Source organism: Canis aureus, chromosome 14 (assembly GCF_053574225.1).
Source record: "Canis aureus isolate CA01 chromosome 14, VMU_Caureus_v.1.0, whole genome shotgun sequence".
Lineage (NCBI taxonomy): Eukaryota > Metazoa > Chordata > Mammalia > Carnivora > Canidae > Canis > Canis aureus.
This window is the reverse complement of record NC_135624.1, coordinates 37,070,250-37,091,424: the sequence shown is the minus strand read 5'-3', so window position 1 is coordinate 37,091,424 and position 21,175 is coordinate 37,070,250. Positions and strand designations below refer to the sequence as shown.

The 21,175-nt window shown below is 51.0% G+C and overlaps 1 protein-coding gene across 6 annotated transcripts in view; it reads left to right on the top strand.

Moving 5' to 3' along the window:
• The window catches only part of COL22A1 (collagen type XXII alpha 1 chain), a 260,407-nt gene that overhangs the window by 4,593 nt on the left and 234,639 nt on the right, over positions 1 to 21,175 (top strand). For 5 of the 6 annotated variants that reach the window (XM_077847369.1, XM_077847367.1, XM_077847368.1 and 2 more), the window contains exons 2-3: positions 4,490 to 4,589; positions 17,489 to 17,648. In XM_077847369.1, the coding sequence (XP_077703495.1) occupies positions 17,534 to 17,648 (115 nt within the window). In that variant the 5' untranslated portion in view covers positions 4,490 to 4,589; positions 17,489 to 17,533. The remainder of the gene's footprint in view (positions 1 to 4,489; positions 4,590 to 17,488; positions 17,649 to 21,175) is intronic. The other variant, XM_077847366.1, reaches the window with a different exon arrangement.

The following is a 21,175-nucleotide window of genomic DNA, read 5'->3' as shown; positions in this document are numbered from 1 at the left end:
ACCCCCGGGGGCAGAGGAATCATCACCTCCCATGGTGGCCTCTAATGCAGTGCTGAATATCTGGATTAAAAAGTCTTTCTTTTATTGAAATGAGAGCTCTCCCTGCCATGTCCATCTGTCAGTCCTTATTTCATGTTTTTGAGAGCTACTTAGCATAAATTAAATCCCATTTCCTATGACATTTTTTTGAGCTCTGTAAAAAAAAAAACAGAAATAATGTGCCCCCGAGCCCATCTGAGATTGAATGCTAACGGGTGCCAGACTGGGAGCTTGGCATTCTTCCATCACTTACTCCTGTGAATTAGCTCTGCTCTCACCCGCTGTGCAGATGGACAACCCGTGGCTTAGGACAGCCCCACAGTCAGCACACTGCAGCGCAAGTGGGATTCGAACCCACGTGTCCATGCGAAGCTCACGCTCTTACCCCAAAATTCCAGGTGCAGCATATAAGGGAGATGTGTGGAATTCACACAAAGAGGCAAATACACCATTTGGAAGCTCTTCTTACTTTTGGAGATATATTTCTCACTAGGATGGTTTGAATTATAAAAGCAATAAAAGCATATTGTTACAAGTGAGGCAGTGCTGGTAAACCCTGCCTTCCACCCCCCGCCCCCCACCTCCTTAACCAATAGTAACCTTGTAGCGAATATCCTTTTATGACATTATTTCCAAACATACACATTAGTCAAAATCCAGTATTTAAACAGTTTGGGAACAATAACAATGAATTCTAAAACATGTTTATGTAGCACAATGTCTGGCTCATAGGACAGACTAAATAATTGAAAGGTTGAATTGCGTTCCGGTTTGCTTGGTCTAATGCTTGCTGTGAGTCCCCTGGGCAGTGGCACAGTGGTCCCTGTTTGCTTTCAGCAAAAGCGATGGACAGAACGAGGCCCTGGATGGATTGTTTCCAGGTCCCTGGAGAAACACCTAATGGCAACCCAGCTTGTTTTTCCTTGCTCCCGAGCTGCTGTGGGCAAGTCAGCTTGGGATTTCCGTGCGACTTGGGTTCTTCGACCCCGGCACCCCATCCTGCTGACAGCTCCACGTCATCAGCTACTGTGACCCTCTATGGGCTTGTCTGTTTTTGCCACTAGGCAATGAGTACCTTGAGATCGTGGGTTTTGCATTATTTATCTGTGAACTACCAGTGTCTGCGCAATGCTGGGCACAGTGGGAACTCAACAAACCTTTGTACAACAGAGTAATGACAGAATGATATTGCTCATCAAGGGCTTGCCACATGGTAGGTATGGAGTTAAGGAAATCACAGTTTATTTATTTTTTTAAAGATTTATTTATTTATTTATTTATTTATTTATTTATTTATTTATTTATGATAGACATAGAGAGAGAGAGAGAGGCAGAGACACAGGTAGAGGGAGAAGCAGGCTCCATGCAGGGAGCCCGATGCGGGACTTAATCCCGGGACTCCAGGATCGCACCCTGGGCTGAAGGCAGGCGCCAAACCACTGAACTACCCAGGGATCCCCCGAAATCACAGTTTAAATCACGAATTAGGGGTCCCTGGGTGGCTGAGCAGTTAAGCGCCTGCCTTCAGCCCAGGGCGTGATCCTGGAGTCCCAGGATCGAGTCCCACATCGGGCTCCCTGCATGGAGCCTGCTTCTCCCTCTACCTGTGTCTCTCCCTCCCTCTCTCTCTCTCTCTGCCCCTCTCATGAATAAGTAAATAAAATCTTAAAAAAAAATAAATCCCCAATTAGTGGAATATCAAACTTGGAAATGTCATAGGGACGTTTACCCCATCTGGCACAGTGACCTCCACACGGGGGTGCCCAATAGCTGCCCCTCGGGGGTTCTGTCTGAGGACCAGGCAGGTCTGGCACCTGCATGATGCTGAGGCCGGCACTAAGCCCGGGGGCTGGGCCAGTTCAGTGGGGCTAGGTCTGACTGAGGTCTGATTTTGGGCCTCCTGTTTGCCAGCTGTGTGGTTTCCAGCACCGATCTCTGGTGGGTGAGCAGGACTGAGATCCTTAGCTCCTTGTAGATCCACTTTTTACCTTTACAGGGTCATACGGGGCCTCAGGACTCTCCTTCAGCCACACTAGCTTGTTCTTAGACCAGGAAAGAAAGTGCCCCAACCCACCTCCTTCCCCCCTAAAATGATTTAGATTCTGTAAACCAGATATGTAAATATAAATATCTATAATCAAAAAAAATAAATATAATCCCTTGCATCTTTGTTTTTTTAAAAGATTTTATTTATTTATTCATGAGAGACAGAGAGAGAGAGAGAGAGAGAGAGAATGGGAGAAGCAGGCTCCATGCCAGGAGCCTGATGCAGGACTTGATCCCAGGACCCTGGGATCATGACCTGAGCCAAAGGCAGATGCTCAACCGCTGAGCCACCCAGTTACCCATCCTTTGCATCTTTGGTTGGTCATTTCACGATAGCTTTTCCTGGGGCACTTGGGTGGTCAGTTGGTTAAGTGTCTGGCTTGGCTCAGGTCATGATCCCAGGGTCCTAGGATGGAGCCACCCTGTGTCAGCTTCCCTCCTTAGCCAAGAGTCTGCTTCTCCCTCTGCCTCTCCCATGTACTCCTGTTTATTTTTCTCTCTCAAATAAATAAATAAAATCTTAAAAAAAAAACAAAAAACAGGTCTTCCCACAGAGGTCCTTCCAGTTACCACTTATCACACTCCGAATACTAGCTGTGCTTAGGGACTGAAGATCAAGTGCAACCCAGCCCTGATGCCAGACTGCTTGGCGAGCTAAGGGAGCGGGTTCAGGCGCTCTGTGCCGGGCAGATAGAAGAACGCTTCACCCCTGCAATCAACCACTCATTATGCACCCAGTGCTCGTGCAGTGCACACAGGGGCCCTGAGTGTTTACATGCACCCCCCTTGCCGCTTCACTTCTGCAACAATCCTAGAGCGATTTACTAATAATCACCTTAGAGACCTCATGAGCTTGAGAGTCCAGTCTAAGGACAAGTGGCCGGAGAAGAGCAGATGCCTCTGCTCCCCACTCTTCCCCTCTCTTCTTTTCGCCCCTTCTGTGTCGGAGCATGAGCTGTCAGGGCTGGGGTTTCATGGAGGCTTCCAGGAGCCATGGCACCTAAACGGAGTCTCTGGGAGAATTTGCCACCCTGTCTTTATTTTTATTTTAAAGATTTTATTTATTCATGAGAGACAGAGAGAGAAGCAGAGACACAGGCAGAGGGAGAAGCAGGCTTCCTGCAGGGAGCCCGATGTGGGACTCGATCCCAGATCCCAGGATCACACACTGAACCAAAGGCAGACACATGACCGCTGAGCCACCCAGCCGTCCCGCCACCCTGTTTTTAAATGGTTTGTTTCCCCTTTGGTCTGTCCCCCTACAGCGCACAGGCCCAGAGGTAGAAATCTGCCTTCTTTATCTCCACCTTGGGGACTCAGTTGTGGTCTTGCAGCGGGCGAGGGATGCAGTGTTTGTGGCACGAGTGAGCATTTGTGTCGGTGGGTGGGTGGATGTGCGGAAACTCCTGACTGTGGATGAACGAGGAGGCAAATACGCATGTGGAGAAATGAATGAGTGAGTGAGTAAGTGAGTGAATGGATCCACTTGGCCAGGTTTCCATCAGCCCCACCTGGATGGGTTTTCAGGTGAAAAGGAGAGAGGGCGGGTTTGCGTGGTCCTTTGCTCCAACAAAACTTTTCTAGAGGCTCTTCCCCCGTCCCTCTTGCTGCGGACTGCTGGCAGTGGATGCCCAGACTGTGTTTACAGAGCTTGGCATTGCCAGGTTCTCCAGCAGAGCACAGTGGAAATGAAGGGGGCTCCTCCCACAGATGCCCCTGAAGGGGAGACTTCTGGGGCTTCCCCTCAGCTTTGTCCTAGGGCCGCAGCCCCGTGATGCCAAAGCCACGGGCTCCTGTAGGAACAGAGCTGGAGAGCCCCTCACTGCGACAGCTCTGAGACTTCTGATGGAAAGAAAACTGATCTTGCGGGACCGCCGTGCTGGGTGCCTCCCCGTGTATCCCTGACCTTCACGTGCTCCTGCCTGCAGGACGATGGGCGGGGGGCGGGGAGGCAGCATCTTGGAAGAAAAGAGACCCTCTGAGTAGGTAGGCAGACAGTCACCCCGGTGCGAATCCACAGGCTTGCTCTTTTGCAGGGAGTAAAAGGTTCCAGATTAATTAATTAATTAATTAATTATATATATTTTTAAAGATTTTATTTATTTATTCATGACAGACACAGAGAGAGAGGCAGAGACACAGGCAGAGGGAGGCGGAGAGAAGCAGGCTCCATGCAGGGAGCCTGACGTGGGACTCGATCCCGGGTCTCCAGGATCATATCCCGGGCTGAAGGCAGCACCAAACCGCTGGGCCACCGGAGCTGCCCGGTTCCAGATTATTTAATTTTTTTTTTTAATTTTAGAAAATATCAAAGAGATCTTCCCATGACCAAGTGAAATACAGAATTAAATCTAGTTCAGACCCTTAACCCATTGAATCGTTTGTTTCTGTGACATTGCTACAGGACGGCCCGCTGTGTGCCTGTCAGGATTCCAGGCACAGAGGAAGACAGACCAGAGACACGAGTCTAAGGAGCTCAGTGGAAAAGACAGGCCAATAAGTAGGTCAGTTTTATTTTATTTTTTTTAAAGATTTTTTTTTTTAATGTTTAAGTCATCTCTGTACCCAAAAAGGGGCTCGAACTCACAATTCTAAGATCAAGAGTCCCATGTTCTGCTGACGGAGCCAGCCAGGCGCCCCTAAGTAGGTCAGTTTTAATACCACTTAGCGTGTGAGGGGAGGTGTTGCTAAAACTCAGGAGTCTGTGAGAGCCCAAAGAACATAGTGACATATTGCTTGCCTGGGAAATCAGGGAAGGCTTCCTGGAGGAGAAAGCACATTAGCTGGACTTTGAAGTATGAGTAAGAGCCTGCCTGGCATGAACAAGAAAGCATCTCAGAGGCAGTGTCAGAAAGTCAGGAAAAGAAAATACTGTGGTGTTGGAGGAAGAGTGAGAAGACTTTGAGGTTGTAGAATCAGATTCATGAAGTAAGGTGTCAGGGCCATGAACCTGGAAACGGAGATCGGGGTCAAATTGAGAAGAGCCTCAAAGAAGAGACTTGAAGGTCGGAAATGACATCCAGCAGGCCTCAGATCATCTGCTGAGCGTGAGCAAGTCCTTTGCAAACTCAGAGTGTAGCACAGAGATTATTAACTGGGTCCAGATACAGGAGGCTCCTTCTCAGAGGGGCAACTGTCCTCAGAGCTTGTGTGGAGTGTGTGCCTTCCAGCAGCGTGGGGATCAGAGCCTACAGGGGGGTCTCGAAAGGTGGGAGCTCTAAAAACCCACTTGCTGGAACCTGCCTGGGGGAAACCATGCTCTCCTGGGACAGGGGAGTCAAGCTCCTGATTCCCCTTGGTAACTGCCTTGTCCCGCAGCCTCCCCATCTGGAGATGGCTAACATCCAACTCCCTCCCATTCCAGCACCTTATTTTTTTTTTAAAGGTTTTATTTATTTATTCATGAGAGACACACAGAGAGAGAGGTAGAGACACAGACAGAGGGAGAGGCAGGCTCCATGTGGGGAGCCCGATGCGAGACTCGACCCAGGACTTCGGGATCACAACCTGAGCCGAAGGCGGACGCTCAACCACCGAGCCACCCAGGTGCCTCCTGGCACTTTAGACCTGAGTCCTTGTGGGAAAGGGCAGGGTGGGGATTGGAGCGTGAGGCCACGGCAAGTGTGGGGGTGGGCCACTCTCAGAGGTCTCGAACCGAATTATGTGGCTCTGCAACAGCTCTATTGGCACGAATCAAATATTGAAAAGGATTCTCTGATAATAATAGTGATAACTTCCTTTAATTGAGTGCTTGTAGCTTTTTGCATTTTTATCTTTACGGCCACCCTTTTAGGCTGCTGGGCTAGGGACTCTAATGCCTCCCCTCAGCTGGTGAGGCAGGTTCATTACCCCTGGTTAGAGACGCAGCCCCTGGGTCTGGGAAGCAGAAGCTGAGATGAGGCAGCTAGGGAGGGTGGAGGCTGGCAAACCTCAGGCTGGTCTGGCCCCTCATCTGCCGCTCTCCCAAGCAGCCCGGTCCTTCGCATGGCCTAGGAGCTCATTACTCTCCCCTTGGGAAAGGGGATCCTGCTGGGACGACACCTCCATAATCAGTGTGGGTGCCGTAGCAGTATTTATAACTGCTTCATCAGGCCAGACGCTGCTCAAAATAAGTTAAACAGAAATATCTTTCTGTGTCCTCAGGACCCTGTAATCTGAGACAGTCTCTTGTGAAATGCCCCGAGACAGTGTACTATTTGGAAGGGGTGGGGGGTAGAAACAAAAGAAGAGAATATTGGGAAAGATAAAAGGACGGGGTTGGGGCAGCCCTGAGATGTTGGAATAAACTAATAGAGCAGTAAAGAGCATTTCCAGGGGCTGAAGAGTGGGCGGCCTCCTGTCTGTGCACCCCCTTTGGGCCCGGGAGGGATGCACGGTGGGGTATCTGGATGGGTTTTGGAAGTCCGCCCTGATGTGAGGTTGACCGAGGTGATTCTGGGAAATACTTGTCTAAACTGGGTTGAGGATCAGAGCTGGAAAAGGGGACACAGAGGCAAGATGTTGAGTGAGGACAATGTTTAAGGAACCAGGGACACCGTGGGCGGGTGGCAAGGTGAGCTCCAGAGAGTAAGGGCTGCACCTGCTGCCCATGCACCTGCTCTGTGCTCTGCAAGAAGAAGGAACCACAGTGCAGATTGGCTGGAGTTGGAAAGGTGAAGGTGGGGAAGCGTTTGCTTCGGACATCACAGCTCTGGTGCCTCTGGTCTTTGGGCAACACTAGGTCAGGTGCTCAAGGGATGAATCTCGTCTCGTTCCCCCCACCCCAGGATGTGGCTTCCTTCTCCATCTGGATCCCCTGTGTCGTGAGGGCCTTCTCATCTCTAAACTTAGCAGCCATAGTAGAAAACTACCTCTCTCCAAAACTCCAGCAGAGGTCCCAGAGATGGCTCAGCTTGTGCACGTGCTTGACCCTTATCATAACCCAGCATCGAGTGGGGGATGTGGCATCTACAGTGGTCTGGTCTCGTGGCACCCCACGTGAACCACATCCATGGAGCATAGGACCGAAGTGTTGGCGAGAGCAAGAGGTGAATTCTGGTTCTGGAAGAAGGGAGCCTAGAAGGGTGAAAGCAGTGGTGGGACCAGGCAGGAGACATTCCTTGGGGTGCAGATAGGGGTGGTCCCAGGGTGCCCAGTCTTCCAACTCCCCAGAGCCCTTTCAATTCAGCACCATTGTAGAGCTGAACAGAGGATCCAGAGTTGATGGGCATGTCCCTGCATGTTATTTAAAGCACAGAACTCCAAGCGCTGCCATCGCGGGGCCTGCAGCCTGCCCTGGACGGTCCTTCCCACTTGGCTCTGACGTCCTTCGGGAGGCAGCCGGTAACTCCTTGAGAAGGTGGCCCAGAATGTGAATCCTTGAGCAGTGTCGTGGCCTGGGGTCCCCAGTCCGTGAAAGAGGACCGCAACTGCACACTCAGGCTGTCGTGAGGCCTCCATGTGTGGCTGTGCACCTGTCGTGTGTTGGTGCTTGGGGACTTACCTTGAGTTCACATACACATCAGTTCTCTCCTGGAGCACCCCTGACCTGGAGGGTATAGGTGGTCAGCAATGTTTTTCCCCACTCTGTGTGTTCCCCACCCTTGCTCTCAACCACGGCTGGGGTTCACCCAGCACCCTACATGCGGTGTCCCTTGGTCCCCCCATCTTGGCTCTCATCCCCCATACGTTCCCCATCTTTGCTCTCAACCGCGACCCCTTTCTGGTCCGGTAACAAACCATGACCACCTCCTGTGACTCTCTGTTCACTTTCAGCAGCTATTCAGGCTAGTCTACATGGTTCCAGCCCTGAAGCATAATCCTTTATTCACCGTATGCTCTGTGCATCCACCACCCACCCCCCCAGCCATCCCCCATCACCACCAGTGGTGACCACTGTCCCAGAGGACCTGGTGATGGTGCTGGGGGGGTGTTTGCCCCTTTCCATCTTCCCTTCTTTTTCCAGAGGGTTGAGTGAGGATGAAGGAGAGGGAAGGGGTGGCAGGGGGGTCCTGCTGGCTGTCTTTGCCACTGGTGCTTCCTTACACTTCTGGACACTCAGGTGATGACTCTGATGGAGCCTCCTCAGCTCTGAGTCCCCCAGCTTGGGACAGCTCTTCAGGTTGGTCTCTCCTTTGCCCCTTGCACCTCGGCCCAGCAGCACCTTTGGAGCTGCTAACAGGGGCTCTCCTTGTTGTGCTAGCAGCTACCCGGGTTGAGTACCAACCCAGCAATGCATGCTTACCTCCCTTTCATGGTGATTTTATTTTATTTTATTTTATTTTATTTTATTTTATTTTATTTTATTTTATTTTATTTTACTTTATTTTATATTTTATTTTATTTTATTTTATTTTATTTTATTTTATTTTATTTTATTTTATTTTATTTTATTTTATTTTTTTATTTTTTTAAGAGGGAAGCAGACTCCCTGCAAGGAGCCTGATGTGGGAATCGATCCCGGATCCCAGGATCACACCCTGGGATGTGATCAACCACTAAGCCACCCAGGCATCCCCTCATGGTGTTTATTTGACTCCTGGAATCTCACTCACTCATGCCACATGGAGTCATGGGGGTGTGGGCAGCCTCTTCCCTCCTCCCTCATCCATATAAGATATAGGACGTGTAGTCAGGTGACAGAGGGGAGACCAGAGAAATGGGTCTGTGTTGGGGTGGCGGGGGGCGGGGGGGACTCTGAGCACCATCCAGAGGCAGTGAGGAGTTACTGCAGGATTCATCCACGAGGCTATGGATCCTATTTGTGCAGTGGGAGCCTCACTGGGTTCTTGTGAGCATGTGCCAACGATGCAGTAGGGGGCAGTCTGAGAGCTGGGGCCACCTCCCCAGCACAGGTTCAGGAATCAAGAACTGATGGATGCTTCTTACTCCTCACCGCACCCCGCTTCCTGGATGGCTGGCTCCTTCCCGTTATTCACATCTCTGTTCAGTGTCCCTCCTCCGCTTGGAGACTGTCCTTTTGCAAAGTGTAAAAGCTGTCCTAGCCAAGTCATCATCCATCACTTGACTCCGTCGTGCTCAAATCACTGTTCTCTGAAACCGTATTCTTACTTCCTTGTTCCCTTGTGTCTGGTTCTCCTCCTTTCTTAGAAAGTAAGCTCTGTGGAGGCAGGGTTGTTGGCTCTCCCCAATGATTGGATAAGGTCTGGCAGGTAGTCTGGGACTCAGTGAGTACCTGCCGAGTTCATAAATCGACGGCTCCTCAGACCGTGCAGAGTAGTGAAGCAGTGGGTGCCAGGTTTGGGGCAAAGCTTGCCTCATAAGTCCTCCTCTGGGGGGGCAGCTTAAGGAATATTCTTTGTTTCAAGAGTAGAGAGAGCTTGACTTTCATTCACAAATTTTAGCAACTGGGAGAGAAACAACTGGCACCTTGATGCCTCTTCTTAGGGACAAAAAAAAAAAGTATAGGAAATAATTTTGAATTCTGCAGCATAAAGCAGGAGGCCACATCCCTCACTCTACTCTTATCCTTCAATGAGATGCGTCCTGCGCTTTGGGCGGCGTAGGGCTTATGCGGATTCCATTGAAATCTTGTGATGCTCTGATGAGGAGGATACAGAGCTGGGTGGGTGTTCTTGCCCCCTAGCAGGACCCAGGACTGACTGCGCAACACCTGGGCGCCTTCCCTCCCTTCCCTCCCGCCAGGCACCCAGGTGCACACCGCCGTTCCCCGGAGGACCAGGCCTCCCTGCTCCACCGAAATTGGCCCTGGATCTAGGCTCCCAGCAGCCTGGGATATACCCTCTGCTTTGTCACCTCATGGCCGTGTGATCCCGGGCACATTCTGTAGCTCTGCGGAACCTGAGACCCCTCTGCCAGCTTGTTAGGAAGAGAAAATGCCAGGAGTGAAACCAGCCACGACAGGCCGTTCATCCCACCGTGCCGTGGTGTGCTTGTCCCGTCGTTTCCGCACACGCAGTCGGGTCAGCTGCCATTCTGTAGATTTGACATATGTGTTCACTGCCCTAAAAGTCCTCTGTGCTCTGCCTCTCGGCCTCCTCCCCGCCCCAGTGCCCCAGCAGCCACGGATCCCTTCACTGTCTCCGCAATTTGCCTTTTCCAGAGCATCGCTGAGTTGGAGCCGCACAGTGTGCGCCCTTTCCAAGTTGGCTTCTTTACTTGCTGATAAGCACTTAGGGTCCCTGGTCCCTCCCTTGTCTTTTGATGGCCTGAGAGCTCTTTTTTTTTTTTTTTTTTTTAGCACTGAATGACATTCCGTTGTCTGGGGGGATGACAGTTTCCAGCTCTGTTCCGCTACTGAAGGACGTCTTGGGTGCTTCCAAGTTTCGGCCTTATGGCTGAAGCTGCTGCAAACATCCACGCGCAGATTCTTGTGTGGACATACGTTTTCAGCTCCTCTGGGTAAATACCAAGGAGCAGGATGGCTGGGATCACTTGGGAAGAGCACGTTTAGATTGTGAGAAACCGCCAAACTGTCTTCCCAAGTGGCCGCACCATTCTGTGCTCCCCCATCCTTGCTGGCATCTGGTGGTGTCCATGTGCAGACTTTGGCCATTCTCCGAGGGGTGTAGTGGAGTCTCGTTTTATTTTATGGCTTTCTGATGCCATGTGGCATGGAGCATCTCTCTGCATGGTTCCTTGCTATCGTGCATCGTCTTTGATGTGGTGCTTATTAAGAACACAGGCCCGTTTCCCCACCCCCCCCACGGGCCCGTTTTTTAATATCAAGTTGTTTGTTTCCTTATTGTTGAGTTTCAAGAGTTCTTTGTATATTTTGGATCACAGTTCATCATCAGGCACGTCTTCTGCAAATGTTTTCTCCTACTCTGTGGCTTGTCTTTCCATTGTTGGAGGTTTGTTGTCACTGTTGTTTCATTAAAAGCACCGCACACAGAGCTCTCACCCTAGAAGTCACGTAAGAATGCTGGATCAGGGAACAGACTAATAATGCCAGGGTGCCCTAGCGTGCTCGCCTCTATGACTAAGTGTAGTAATGAGAGGTGGAGAAATTGCCTCTTGTCCTCTGCCCAGAGCTCTGACAGCACTCCTGCTGCACATTCCAGGGGTGTCCCCCGCCCCAGTCCTCCTTCTGAGCTCTGGACTCAAGTGTCTGTCTTTGACTTCTCCATCTGGCTGCTTCACACTCACTTGGTGTGTCCAGTGGGAACTCCTCATGCCTGCTGCCCCCGGTGACTGGCTCCGGGTGCTCAGACAGGGAATGCGGACTCCCCTCCTCCACATCCTCCTCTATCCCTCCTCTCTCCCTGCAGGTCCCACGTATCATGGCATTCGCCATCATCCTAGGGAAGGTGGCCTATGTCTCTTGATGCTGCACCACCTTCCTTAGCCCCTGGGCTCTGCCCACCCCTCTCTGCAGGGTTGATGCCACTTCTATGCAGGAGGACATGCGCTGGCCTCAGGAGGTCTCCAGGAAGTCTGACCCCTTTCTCTGGGTCACCACACAAGTCCCTGGGCTGTCTTTATGAGCACTCTTCCCTCAAATTTGAGTGCCTTCCTCTCTCCAAATCCCTACCATCTCCTTCAGCCTTCATTCCTTCCTCCAGAATACTGCACTTCTTGCTTATCCCATGAATGATAAGCAAGGCGGGGAGGGTGGTGGCCATCTGTGGCGAAGGCAACCCTGGTCCTCCTGCCTGTTCCCCACTCATCTTCCCAGGCTCAGCTCAGATGTCACCTCCTCCAGGAACCTGTGCTTACTCCCCAGGCCTGAGTTAGGCACTTGTCCTTCCCTCTAACAGAGCTCTGACTACATGGAAACGTAAGCATCTTCTTGCTTCCGTGTCTCCACCATGAGGCTGCAGTCTCTGGGCAGAGTGTCCTATCCTGTGTGCGGGGCACTTAGTAAGTCTTAACGTGCATTTAGGGCACCCTTGAATTAGATTGCAGAGCAGAGCCCTTCCTGGTGCCCCCTGCAGCCTGCCTCAGCCAAGATTGAGTAGCTCAGATCAAATGTCCCTCAATACTGTGTGTGGCAATGTTGGCTGACATCAGACTTTTTTAAAAAATATTTTTTATCTAATTATTAGAGAGAGAGAGAATAAGCAGAAGCAGAGGGAGGGGCAGAGGGAGAAGCTGACTCCCTGCTGAGCAGGGAGCCTGATGTGGGGCTCGATCCCAGGACCCCAGGATCATGATCTGAGCTGAAGGCAGACGCTTAACTAACTGACCCCAACATCAGACTTTATACAAGATTATCACACCCACTCATTGCCTCATGTCCTCTACAGATCCAAGGAGGGGATATCATTCCCATTCTATAGGTGAGGAAACAAAGGATTAGAAAATCACAGAAATAGTGTGCCTTCAGCACTCACTGTGGTCAGGCATCATTCTAAGCTTTGCACATGTAATAAGTGGCTCAGTTAATTCTTCCAGTGGCCTGTGAGATAGGTAGCATCATCCCCACTCTTACATGAAAGGGCTGAGCTCCAGAGAGGTTAGGTGACTCCCCTGGTTTGCACAGCTAGTAAGAATTTGAGCACGGGGATTCTGGTCGAGAAGTGTCATCACGATGCTAGCTACCCCAGGGGAAGCCAGTGCCCCAGACAGTTCTGAACAGGAGATACTCGCTATGTGTTTGTTGACCGAGGAGGACTTGATCCAGGTCACACAAAGCCCAGTTCAAATCCAGGATGCAGGCTTTCCATTGCTTCCCTGGCTCCCCCAGTTGGGTTTTTGAGCAACCCTGCTGAGAGGATTGCTCCCTCTTCCCAGCCACCCAGCTCAGCTCCCTCTTCCCTATCTGACCAGCAGGCGCAGCTGGTATCACTGACAGCCCCACAGGTGAGCATCGAGGCTCAGAGCTCAGTGGTCTGGACACTCGTCGCCATGCTTTTATGTCTCCACTGGATTCCTGGCCGGAGCATCGCCCGTCACCCTGGCAACATATCAGCAGTGCCTCAGCCCCTCCTCTGCAGTGGGCAGCAGCCAGACCCTCTGTGCAGACCCGGGGTGCTCTCTGCCCAGGCTGCCCTCCAATGCGCCAAATCTCATTTTCTCCCTTTAAATTGCATTCTGCTCAGTGTCTTCTCCTCACTCTCCCCGGGGCCCTGGATAGGGAACACTGGTTACTATGGCAATGGGCTGGCTTGTGGCAGGAACTCAGCTCAACAAATTAATTGCTGGACTTTCGGAGACTAATGGCCAAGCTCTGCCTCCCAGGGACAGGGTGTGGCCTATATCATGCCAGCTGGGCAGCTGAGCCCGGGAAAGAGCTCAGAGCCTGGAGGAAGAAAGAGAGAGAGATGGATTCATGGCACCCATGCTTGCTGGGGCTGCCACCTGAGATGGGCTGGGGATGGCAGGGAGATGGGCTCCCCCAAATGTCACCTTTCCTGCACACTTGGTCTGTGCTAGCATTGTGCCAGGTGCTTCACAGAAAGCATTTTGTGTTATGCTCAGAGCACCCCTGATGAAGTAGAGATCACCCTCTTTTGGGGGAATGCACTGTTCATCCACGCGGCTAAGGAAGAATGCTGGGGTTCCGTAGCAGGCCTGTCTGCCTCAGGGGGCATTTTGTCGCAAACACTACATATGTTCCTGGACAGAAGGCCATTCTGTCCTCTACTACCTCTTCCAGAGGAGAGGAGCACAAGGAACCTTTCCTGCCTCTCACCCCATGAAGCCAGTGCTACTCTAATCCCCCAAACCAGGCAAAGACCCTCCAAGGAAAGAAAAAGACCAACGTCTCTCATGAATTTCGATGCAAAAGTCTTCAACAAAGTATTAGCTAATTGAATACAAACGTGTACAGAAAGAGTTCTCAGATGAATCCTGCTAGGATTCATGGATTTATCTGCTAGGATTACATGGCCTGTAAGGCTGGCTCACCGTTTGAAGATCAACGAAGCACTTGGATTCAGGCGGCTTCCCTTCCCTCCAGTTAATGTCAGGTTTCTTGGCCCCTCATTCTCCCCCGACCTTGTGTCCTTGTTCCCTTCCTCCTGTGAACTGAGTCATGAGAATTTGGTGTTTGACTCTATGCTTTGCTTGTTTCTCCCATTGTTTCTGGGCTTTGTAATATGGGTTGTCCTAGCCAGCTTCCAACAACCTGGGAGAAGCAGCGTTGCAGAGCGATGAGGAGCCTGGCCTGCGGTCAGGTCAGATTGGCTGGGTTTGCATCCCGGCTCCGAGGTGTAGAGTCCCAGACATGTTGCTAAGCCCTTTTATGCTCTGTTTCTTACTCAGCAAACTGCATCTCTTGATACCTGCTGTGCGGATTAAATGGGTTCTTCCCTGTGAAGCCCTTAGGTGGCTTCTGGTGCTTCGCAAACTGGCGGCCCCCATTAGCTGTGCATGCTGGAGAGAGTGTGGGTCTTGGTGCCCTTTGGGCCTGAAGGACCCCTGCATTGTGTCTGTGTTGGCAGGTGCACACCAGGTTCATCACTGGAGAGCTGGGGGAACAGTGCAGCTTGTGGGGTTGCTGAGACCTCGGAGCACGTTGGTGAAAGCACTGCATGCTTTTCCCAGCCCTTTCTCTAGAGGAAAAACTATGATTCTCAAAACTCAAATACTCTGTGAGCCCCAGATGGGGCAAATAGTCAGCCAGTGAGAGGGATGGTGTTGGGCACAGATGACCTCAGGGGAGCTTAGAGTCAAGGAGTGATTGTCTCCGAGTGCCTAGGGTGGACTCACACACACTCCAGCAGGGTGTGGTGGGGGGTGTCTCCCCAACTCCCAGCCTCAGCTTGCTCACCTGTAAAAGGGGGATGTTGATGCCCACCCCTCGGGGTTGTCGTAAGGATGGAGAGGTACAATTTGTACAGAATAGAGGCTCCCTACCAATACTGGGCTTTACCCCAGTGTGAGAGCCTGTGGGTGGTGGATGGCCTCAAGAAACAGGTCTGGGGTGGAGTCCCAGCTCTGGCTCATGTCAGCCCTGTGGCCTTTTGATTATTCAATCCATGCAACAATCTCTTGCAACAACCCACAGTGAGGAGGGTCTGTTATTACCTATTTTTTGTATGTGGGCTGTGTCACGTTGAAAAGTTTCCTTATCATCTTAGTGGAAGGAGTGCTTTGATCATGAAAGGGAGTTAGATTTTGTCAGATGCTTCTGTATCATTTGGGATCATGCTGTGTGTTTTTCCTTTGCTCCACGGCTGCAGTGTGACACATGGGTTCATTTTTGCATGTTGAACCAGCCTTGCATTCCTGGGGTGAATCCCATGTGGTCCCAGTGTATAACCCTTTTGGTGTGTGGCTAAATTCAGCTTTCCAGTCTTCTATTAAGAACTTGCACATCTCATTCATAAGGGAGGTTGGCCTGAAGTTTTCTCTTTATCTGTGTGTATATTTATCTGTGTATATATTTGGGGAAGATGCATGACTAAGATTCTTCTAGAAATCTGGAGAGTACAACCTGCTTTTGCTCAACTTCCACCCAGTTTCAACAATGAGGGGAAATGATCACCTTTCTTGAGGCCTGGAAAATACTAGACGCTACGGCTGTTCCTACTTTATCTTCTTAGTCCACATTCTTCCTAATTAGTTCATTAAAAAAAATGATGGCCCAGTAGTTGTTACTAGTACTTGGATTTCTTTGTATCCATGGAGGTCTTTGAAAGAGCGTGGGCTCAAAGCCCAGAGGGGGGCAGGGTCAAGTCCTGGTCCCTCCTCTGGTGACCTGGGGACAGACCTGAATCTTCATCTTCATCGTCTCCTTTGCCATGTGGAAGGAGTGAAGCTGGCCTTAAAGGTCGTGTGAGTTCATTGGACAGTCTGAAAGTGCTGGGTGTGTGGAGATAATACACAGCAGCTATTCAGTGACTCTCCCGGTTCTTTAAAAAACATCTGCGTTCTTCTAAAGAAGGGCTCTGGTCACCTCAGATGATAATACGACCCCATCACTCACTACTAAATCTAATATTTATTTGTCAGATGCCCATTATGTGTCAGGAACTATTCCAGGTTCTGGGCAGCAGAATGAACAAGACAGACAAGTCCATGCTTTCTGGTCCATGTAGCTTTGAAGGATGAGAGGTGTGGGCAGCCCACTGGACTTGCCAAGATTCTGTATCTCTCCTCCCCCTGGACCCTCTGCTCCTGACCTTGGCTTCTGTACCCCCCTCCCCCCCATGGACCATTTTGGGAAAGTGCCTTTCTTCTTGGTCCTGTGGCTACCTCCTGAGTGTCATACTTCCAGGGTGTTGTCCTGGAAGATACCCTGGGCTATTACATACCCTCTGCCCTTGTGAGCTGGCCCCTTAGTGGCCTGGTAAGATGAGGGCAGTGTGCCCTGAGGGTGGTGGGGACCAGAGTGAGAATTCAGGCACCTGCCCCAAGAGGAGCCTCCACACCTGTCCTGCTGGGGGGAAGTTCTCCAAGTGCCATGGCTTGGTTCTCCCCTGGGACTTTGCAGATGCTGTTCCCTCTGTTTGAAAATGATCATCTGTTTTTTGTTTGGTTGAATCCAACTCAGTTTTCCAGAATTGGCTTGGCTGTCACTCATCCAAGAGGCCTCTACCCCTAAAATGGTCACATAACTGCCCCGGGGCTCCCATCGCCTCTGAGCTTCCCTACGCCGGTGCTCATTTTACCCCATCTTGCCTCCCCCATGTCTCACCTGTCTCCCAGGTGTCCCTGAGAGCCCTTGAGGGAGGGGCTTCTGTGTCCCTCATCTGCCTACCCTCAGCACCTGGCACATGAGGGCAACTGATAAATATCTCAGAATTCTAGAACCTGTTTTCCCTTTCCTAGATCTTGGCTTTAACCGTGACAAATACTTTCTGAAATGGACATCCACATGAAAATAAAATACGCAGAAGAAGAAATACACTTAGCTAATAAATGCCATAGATCAAAGAAATGCACAGGAAGCAAAAAGCAATGTCTCTCCTACTGAGCTGACAGGTTGAGGGAATGATGATACCTACGCTGCTGGGGACGCGGCAAGGCCCCCACTCCACCCTGCCCAGTGGGAGCAAGTACAACCTCTTCGGAAAGGAGTTGGATAATTTCTATCAGGGTCCTTTTAAAATATTTCATGTGATGCCCTAAGTATTTTCCTATAAACATGCCCTAAGAAAATAATTAAATATGGGCCAAGATTTAGGTACCAAGATGTTCTCTTGTAACATATTAAACAAATAAATGGCCTGTTAAATGCCCAGAGGCAGAGATTTTGATCACAAGGTGGTGCTGGGGCCAAGGTATGGGCCCGCATGGCCAGTGATGATGGGCCTGGCAGGTCCTTGGTGTGCAATTTGCTGGTGGTTGGAGAGGGAGAGGGCTGAGGCCCGAGGGGTAGGCCTCCCAGGAGTTCACCTGTTAGAGAGTCACTCTGTTGGCTGTAACAGAAGTGAAGTCAAGGCATGAAGGAGTTGGGAGGCCGGCAATTCCTCCACTCAGGGCTGGGGTTGCCTCTTTCTTCAGCCTGACAGCCCCGAGGCTCTTCTCTAAAGGTGTGTCCTTCTCCACACAGGGCATGTTCCAGTAGATTCTAACGGCGTCTCTTCCCGGCCGAGAAATGCATGTTCCCCAGCGTGGGAGAGCTGTGGCCAGCCTGCGAGGGAACGCCGTGGCCTGCCTCCTCTGGATGTTGCTGCTGTGGCGTGGGGACGGCTGTCAGGCCCAGAGGGCAGGTGGGGCCACCGAACAATGTGCTGGGGCTGGACCTCGAGCAGCCAGTGTGTGTGTCCACGTGTGTGAGCATGTGTGTGCAGGTGTAAGAAGGTGAGTGAAAGTGAATGTGTGTTTGGGGAGCGTAGGGTGCAGACATGTGACCATGAGTGAGCTGGGGACTGATGTGAGAGAGAGGGAGGTAGGCTGTCCAGCAAGTGTGGGTGTCGGCTGTCCTCGCCACTGAGAGTGGCCTTCAGTTGTCCAGCGAGGGCATGTGTTTATGTGTGTGAGTGTATGTGTGTGTGTGAGAGTGTGTAAACGTGTGATAGAGTGGGAGAGAGTGTATTAAAGTACATGTTTGAGTGTGAGCCTGGGGGGGTGTGTGTGACTGTGTGTGTAAAAGTGAGCCTGCACAAGTGTGAGTGAGGTGAGTGTAGGGGAGCATGTGTCAGATTGTTTGTGTGAGCATATGTGAGTGTGTGTGACTGTGTGAGTGTGTGATAGAGCTGGAGAGAATATATAAAAATACATGTATGAGTGTGAGTCTGAGGGTGTGTGTGTGACAGTGTGAGTTATAAAAGTGTCGGAGCATGTGTGTAGAAGTGAGAGTGCACAAGTGTGAGAGTGAGGTGACTGTGTGGGTGTGTGTGAGCATGTGTGCGAGCATGTGACCATGTGATAGAGCTGGAGAGAGAGTATATAAAAGTGCATGTATGGGTGTGAGAGTCTAAGGGTGTGTAAAAGTGAGAGTGCATAGGTGTGAGTGAGGCAAGTGTGTGAGCATTGTGTGTGTGATAGAGCTGTAGAGAGTATAGAAGTGAGTGTATAGGTATGAAAGTCTGAGGGTGAGTGTAATTATGACCGTGTGCATGTGTGTTAAAGTGAGTATGAGTGTGACAGGGGCTGATGAGCATGGGTGTGTGTGACTGGGTAAGAGTGTGGGACTGTCAGCATGTCCGTGAGCGTATGCGAACGTGCATGTGAGAGTCCGAGGGTGGGTGTGTCTGTGCGAGTGTGTGAGGGTGTGTGCGGCGGACAGCGCAAGAGAAGAGTGAGCAGACCACACAGTGTGCCGTGAGCTTGTCTCCCCCTAGTGCCTGCAGGGCCACCTGTGTCAGGGCCTCCTGGGGAGGTGCCGGGCCTGGACCCGTGAAGGAGGGGTCACGGCGCCTGGGCCCTGGGTGCGTACCTGGGTGCTCAGGTGAACGCCTCTCCGGGACTGGCCCCAGGGCACCCGGCGAGCATCGGGGTAGAACCACCCATTTTGCAGATGAGGAACCAGGGACCAAGATGTCCCAAGTCCCTGCAGGTGAGGAGGGCGCACACAAGGATGCGCCCACCTGAGCCCACGGGGGAGGCCAACAGGAAATCCCCCAAGCCTGTGCTCTGCATGATTCTCCCCAAGCCCCCACCCCCCACCGTCTTCCACTGGGCCTGAGCCTCCCAGAGCCCAGGAGCTGGGGAGACGGTGATGACTGTGCACGTCCTGGCTTCACGGGAGGAGCGTAGGCCTCTGCGTCCACGGAGATGAGCCCGAGAGCACACGCAGCCGACGATGGGGAGGGCCCAGCCACCCTCTCCCCAGCCCTCATTCCGTCACACGGCAGCCCAGGGGGGCGCGGTCCCGGGCGGGGCTCACACATGTGGACCCACCTCAAGGTCGGCGGCCTTCTGGGGCCGACACCCTCATTCCCACGTGCACACCACGCACCATGCACATCTGTTCTCCGGCCCCCAGCACAGAATGTACCCGAGTGCCAAGGGGCCCCTGGGTGAGGCCTCTGGGACAAATGAACCTTCTTCTGCAGCCTTAAAATAAATTTGCTCAAGGCTTACAGCCCGCAGGCCGGGCCCTGCTTGGCCCACAGCAGCAATTGCACAGGCTGGGGCGCTATTGTCCCCACACAAAAGGATGACCTTTTGTGTCAAGGAGAAAAACTGCCCAGGAATTATCTCTTGAGTCCACACATCTGGGCAAACACGCTCCGAAAGCTCTAATCCTGTTAGGGAGCAATCCTGTGAAGGCAGGGATTTGCCTCCGCTCCCGACAGCAGATTGCAGCTCGGGGTTTGGAAATTCGGGGTAAAGGTAGACGTGGAAAATTTGTGAGTGGCGCTGCGGGAGGGTGGGCTCGGGAGGTATCTGTGTGTAAATACAGGGTTATTGCTTTTCTGGGTTTTGAATTAATTCACGGCTTATACATATAAACATAAAATCAGAAATACAGGATAAGAACTGTCACTCGCAGTTGTGCTTGCCAGAGGTAAGCAGCGTTTCTCTCTGTGGGTCTGTTATGCGCACAGACACGATCACGCACACATATGGCCCGTCACATCGACACATAGCTTTCCAGACCCAACCGTACACTGGAAAAATGCCTGTGTTGGTGACTAAGGATTCCTTCAAGCCAACAGTCCACGGCTGCCTGTCGCTGCGCCATGTGAGCCCACGGTGATGATCCTGTGAGCAGCTCGGTATTGTGATCACGTAGCTGGCCTCCAGGATTTTGCTTGTCAGGGCTCCATGAACTTCTTATATATCTTTTAAATTTTTTTTCTCGCCCTTTGTCTGATTGTTTTATTGGGGTCAATCCCTAAATTTGAAAATATTTGAAATACTCTCATTTTTTAAAAAAATAAATTTATTTTTTATTGGAGTTCAATTCGCCAACATATAGAATAACACCCAGTGCTCATCCCGTCAAGTGCCCCCCTCGGTGCCCGTCACCCAGTCATCCCCACCCCCCCGCCCACCTCCCCTTCCACCACCCCTAGTTCGTTTCCCAGAGTTAAGAGTCTCTCATGTTCTGTCTCCCTTTCTGATATTTCCCACTCATTTTTTCTCCTTTCCCCTGTATTCCCTTTCATTATTTTTTATATTCCCCAAATGAATGAGACCATATAATGTTTGTCCTTCTCCGGTTGACTTATTTCACTCAGCATAATACCCTCCAGTTCCATCCACGTTGAAGCAAATGGTGGGTTGAAAATAGTTTCCTTGATGAGGCTTCTAAAACCCTGAAAATGGGTCTGTTTGACAGATCCCATGGCCAGCAGCAGAGCATTCTCTTGCACACTGGCTATCCTCGGATTTTTTTTTTTTTTTTTTTACTTTTGTCAACACGCTAGTTTAACAAACTGGGTTTTTGTTGTTGTTGTTGTTATTTTGTTCTTACTGGACAAATGTTTTTGGCAGGCGCTCCAGAGGCCTGGTCAGCTGCTGCTGGTGGTACGAACAAGCCTCGGATTCTGGAAGAGTCAACCAGGGCTTCTCGACAGTTCCCTCATATGTCTGAGTGGCTCTTTGGGGTTTAGCAACCCTTCTCCTCATTACCTATTGTGAAATGGGGATGAGCAAGCTGTCAGCACAGCGTTGCCCTGAGGATCAGAAATAGATTATATAGTGTTTAATCAAGAGCATTGCATAGTTTATATAAAAGTTACAAAACTTATAAAAATATAAGCACGGTACACACCATTTGCTTATACTTTTTTGCTTCTATTTGCTTCTATTTTTATACAGCATTATAGAATCTCTACAAATTTAT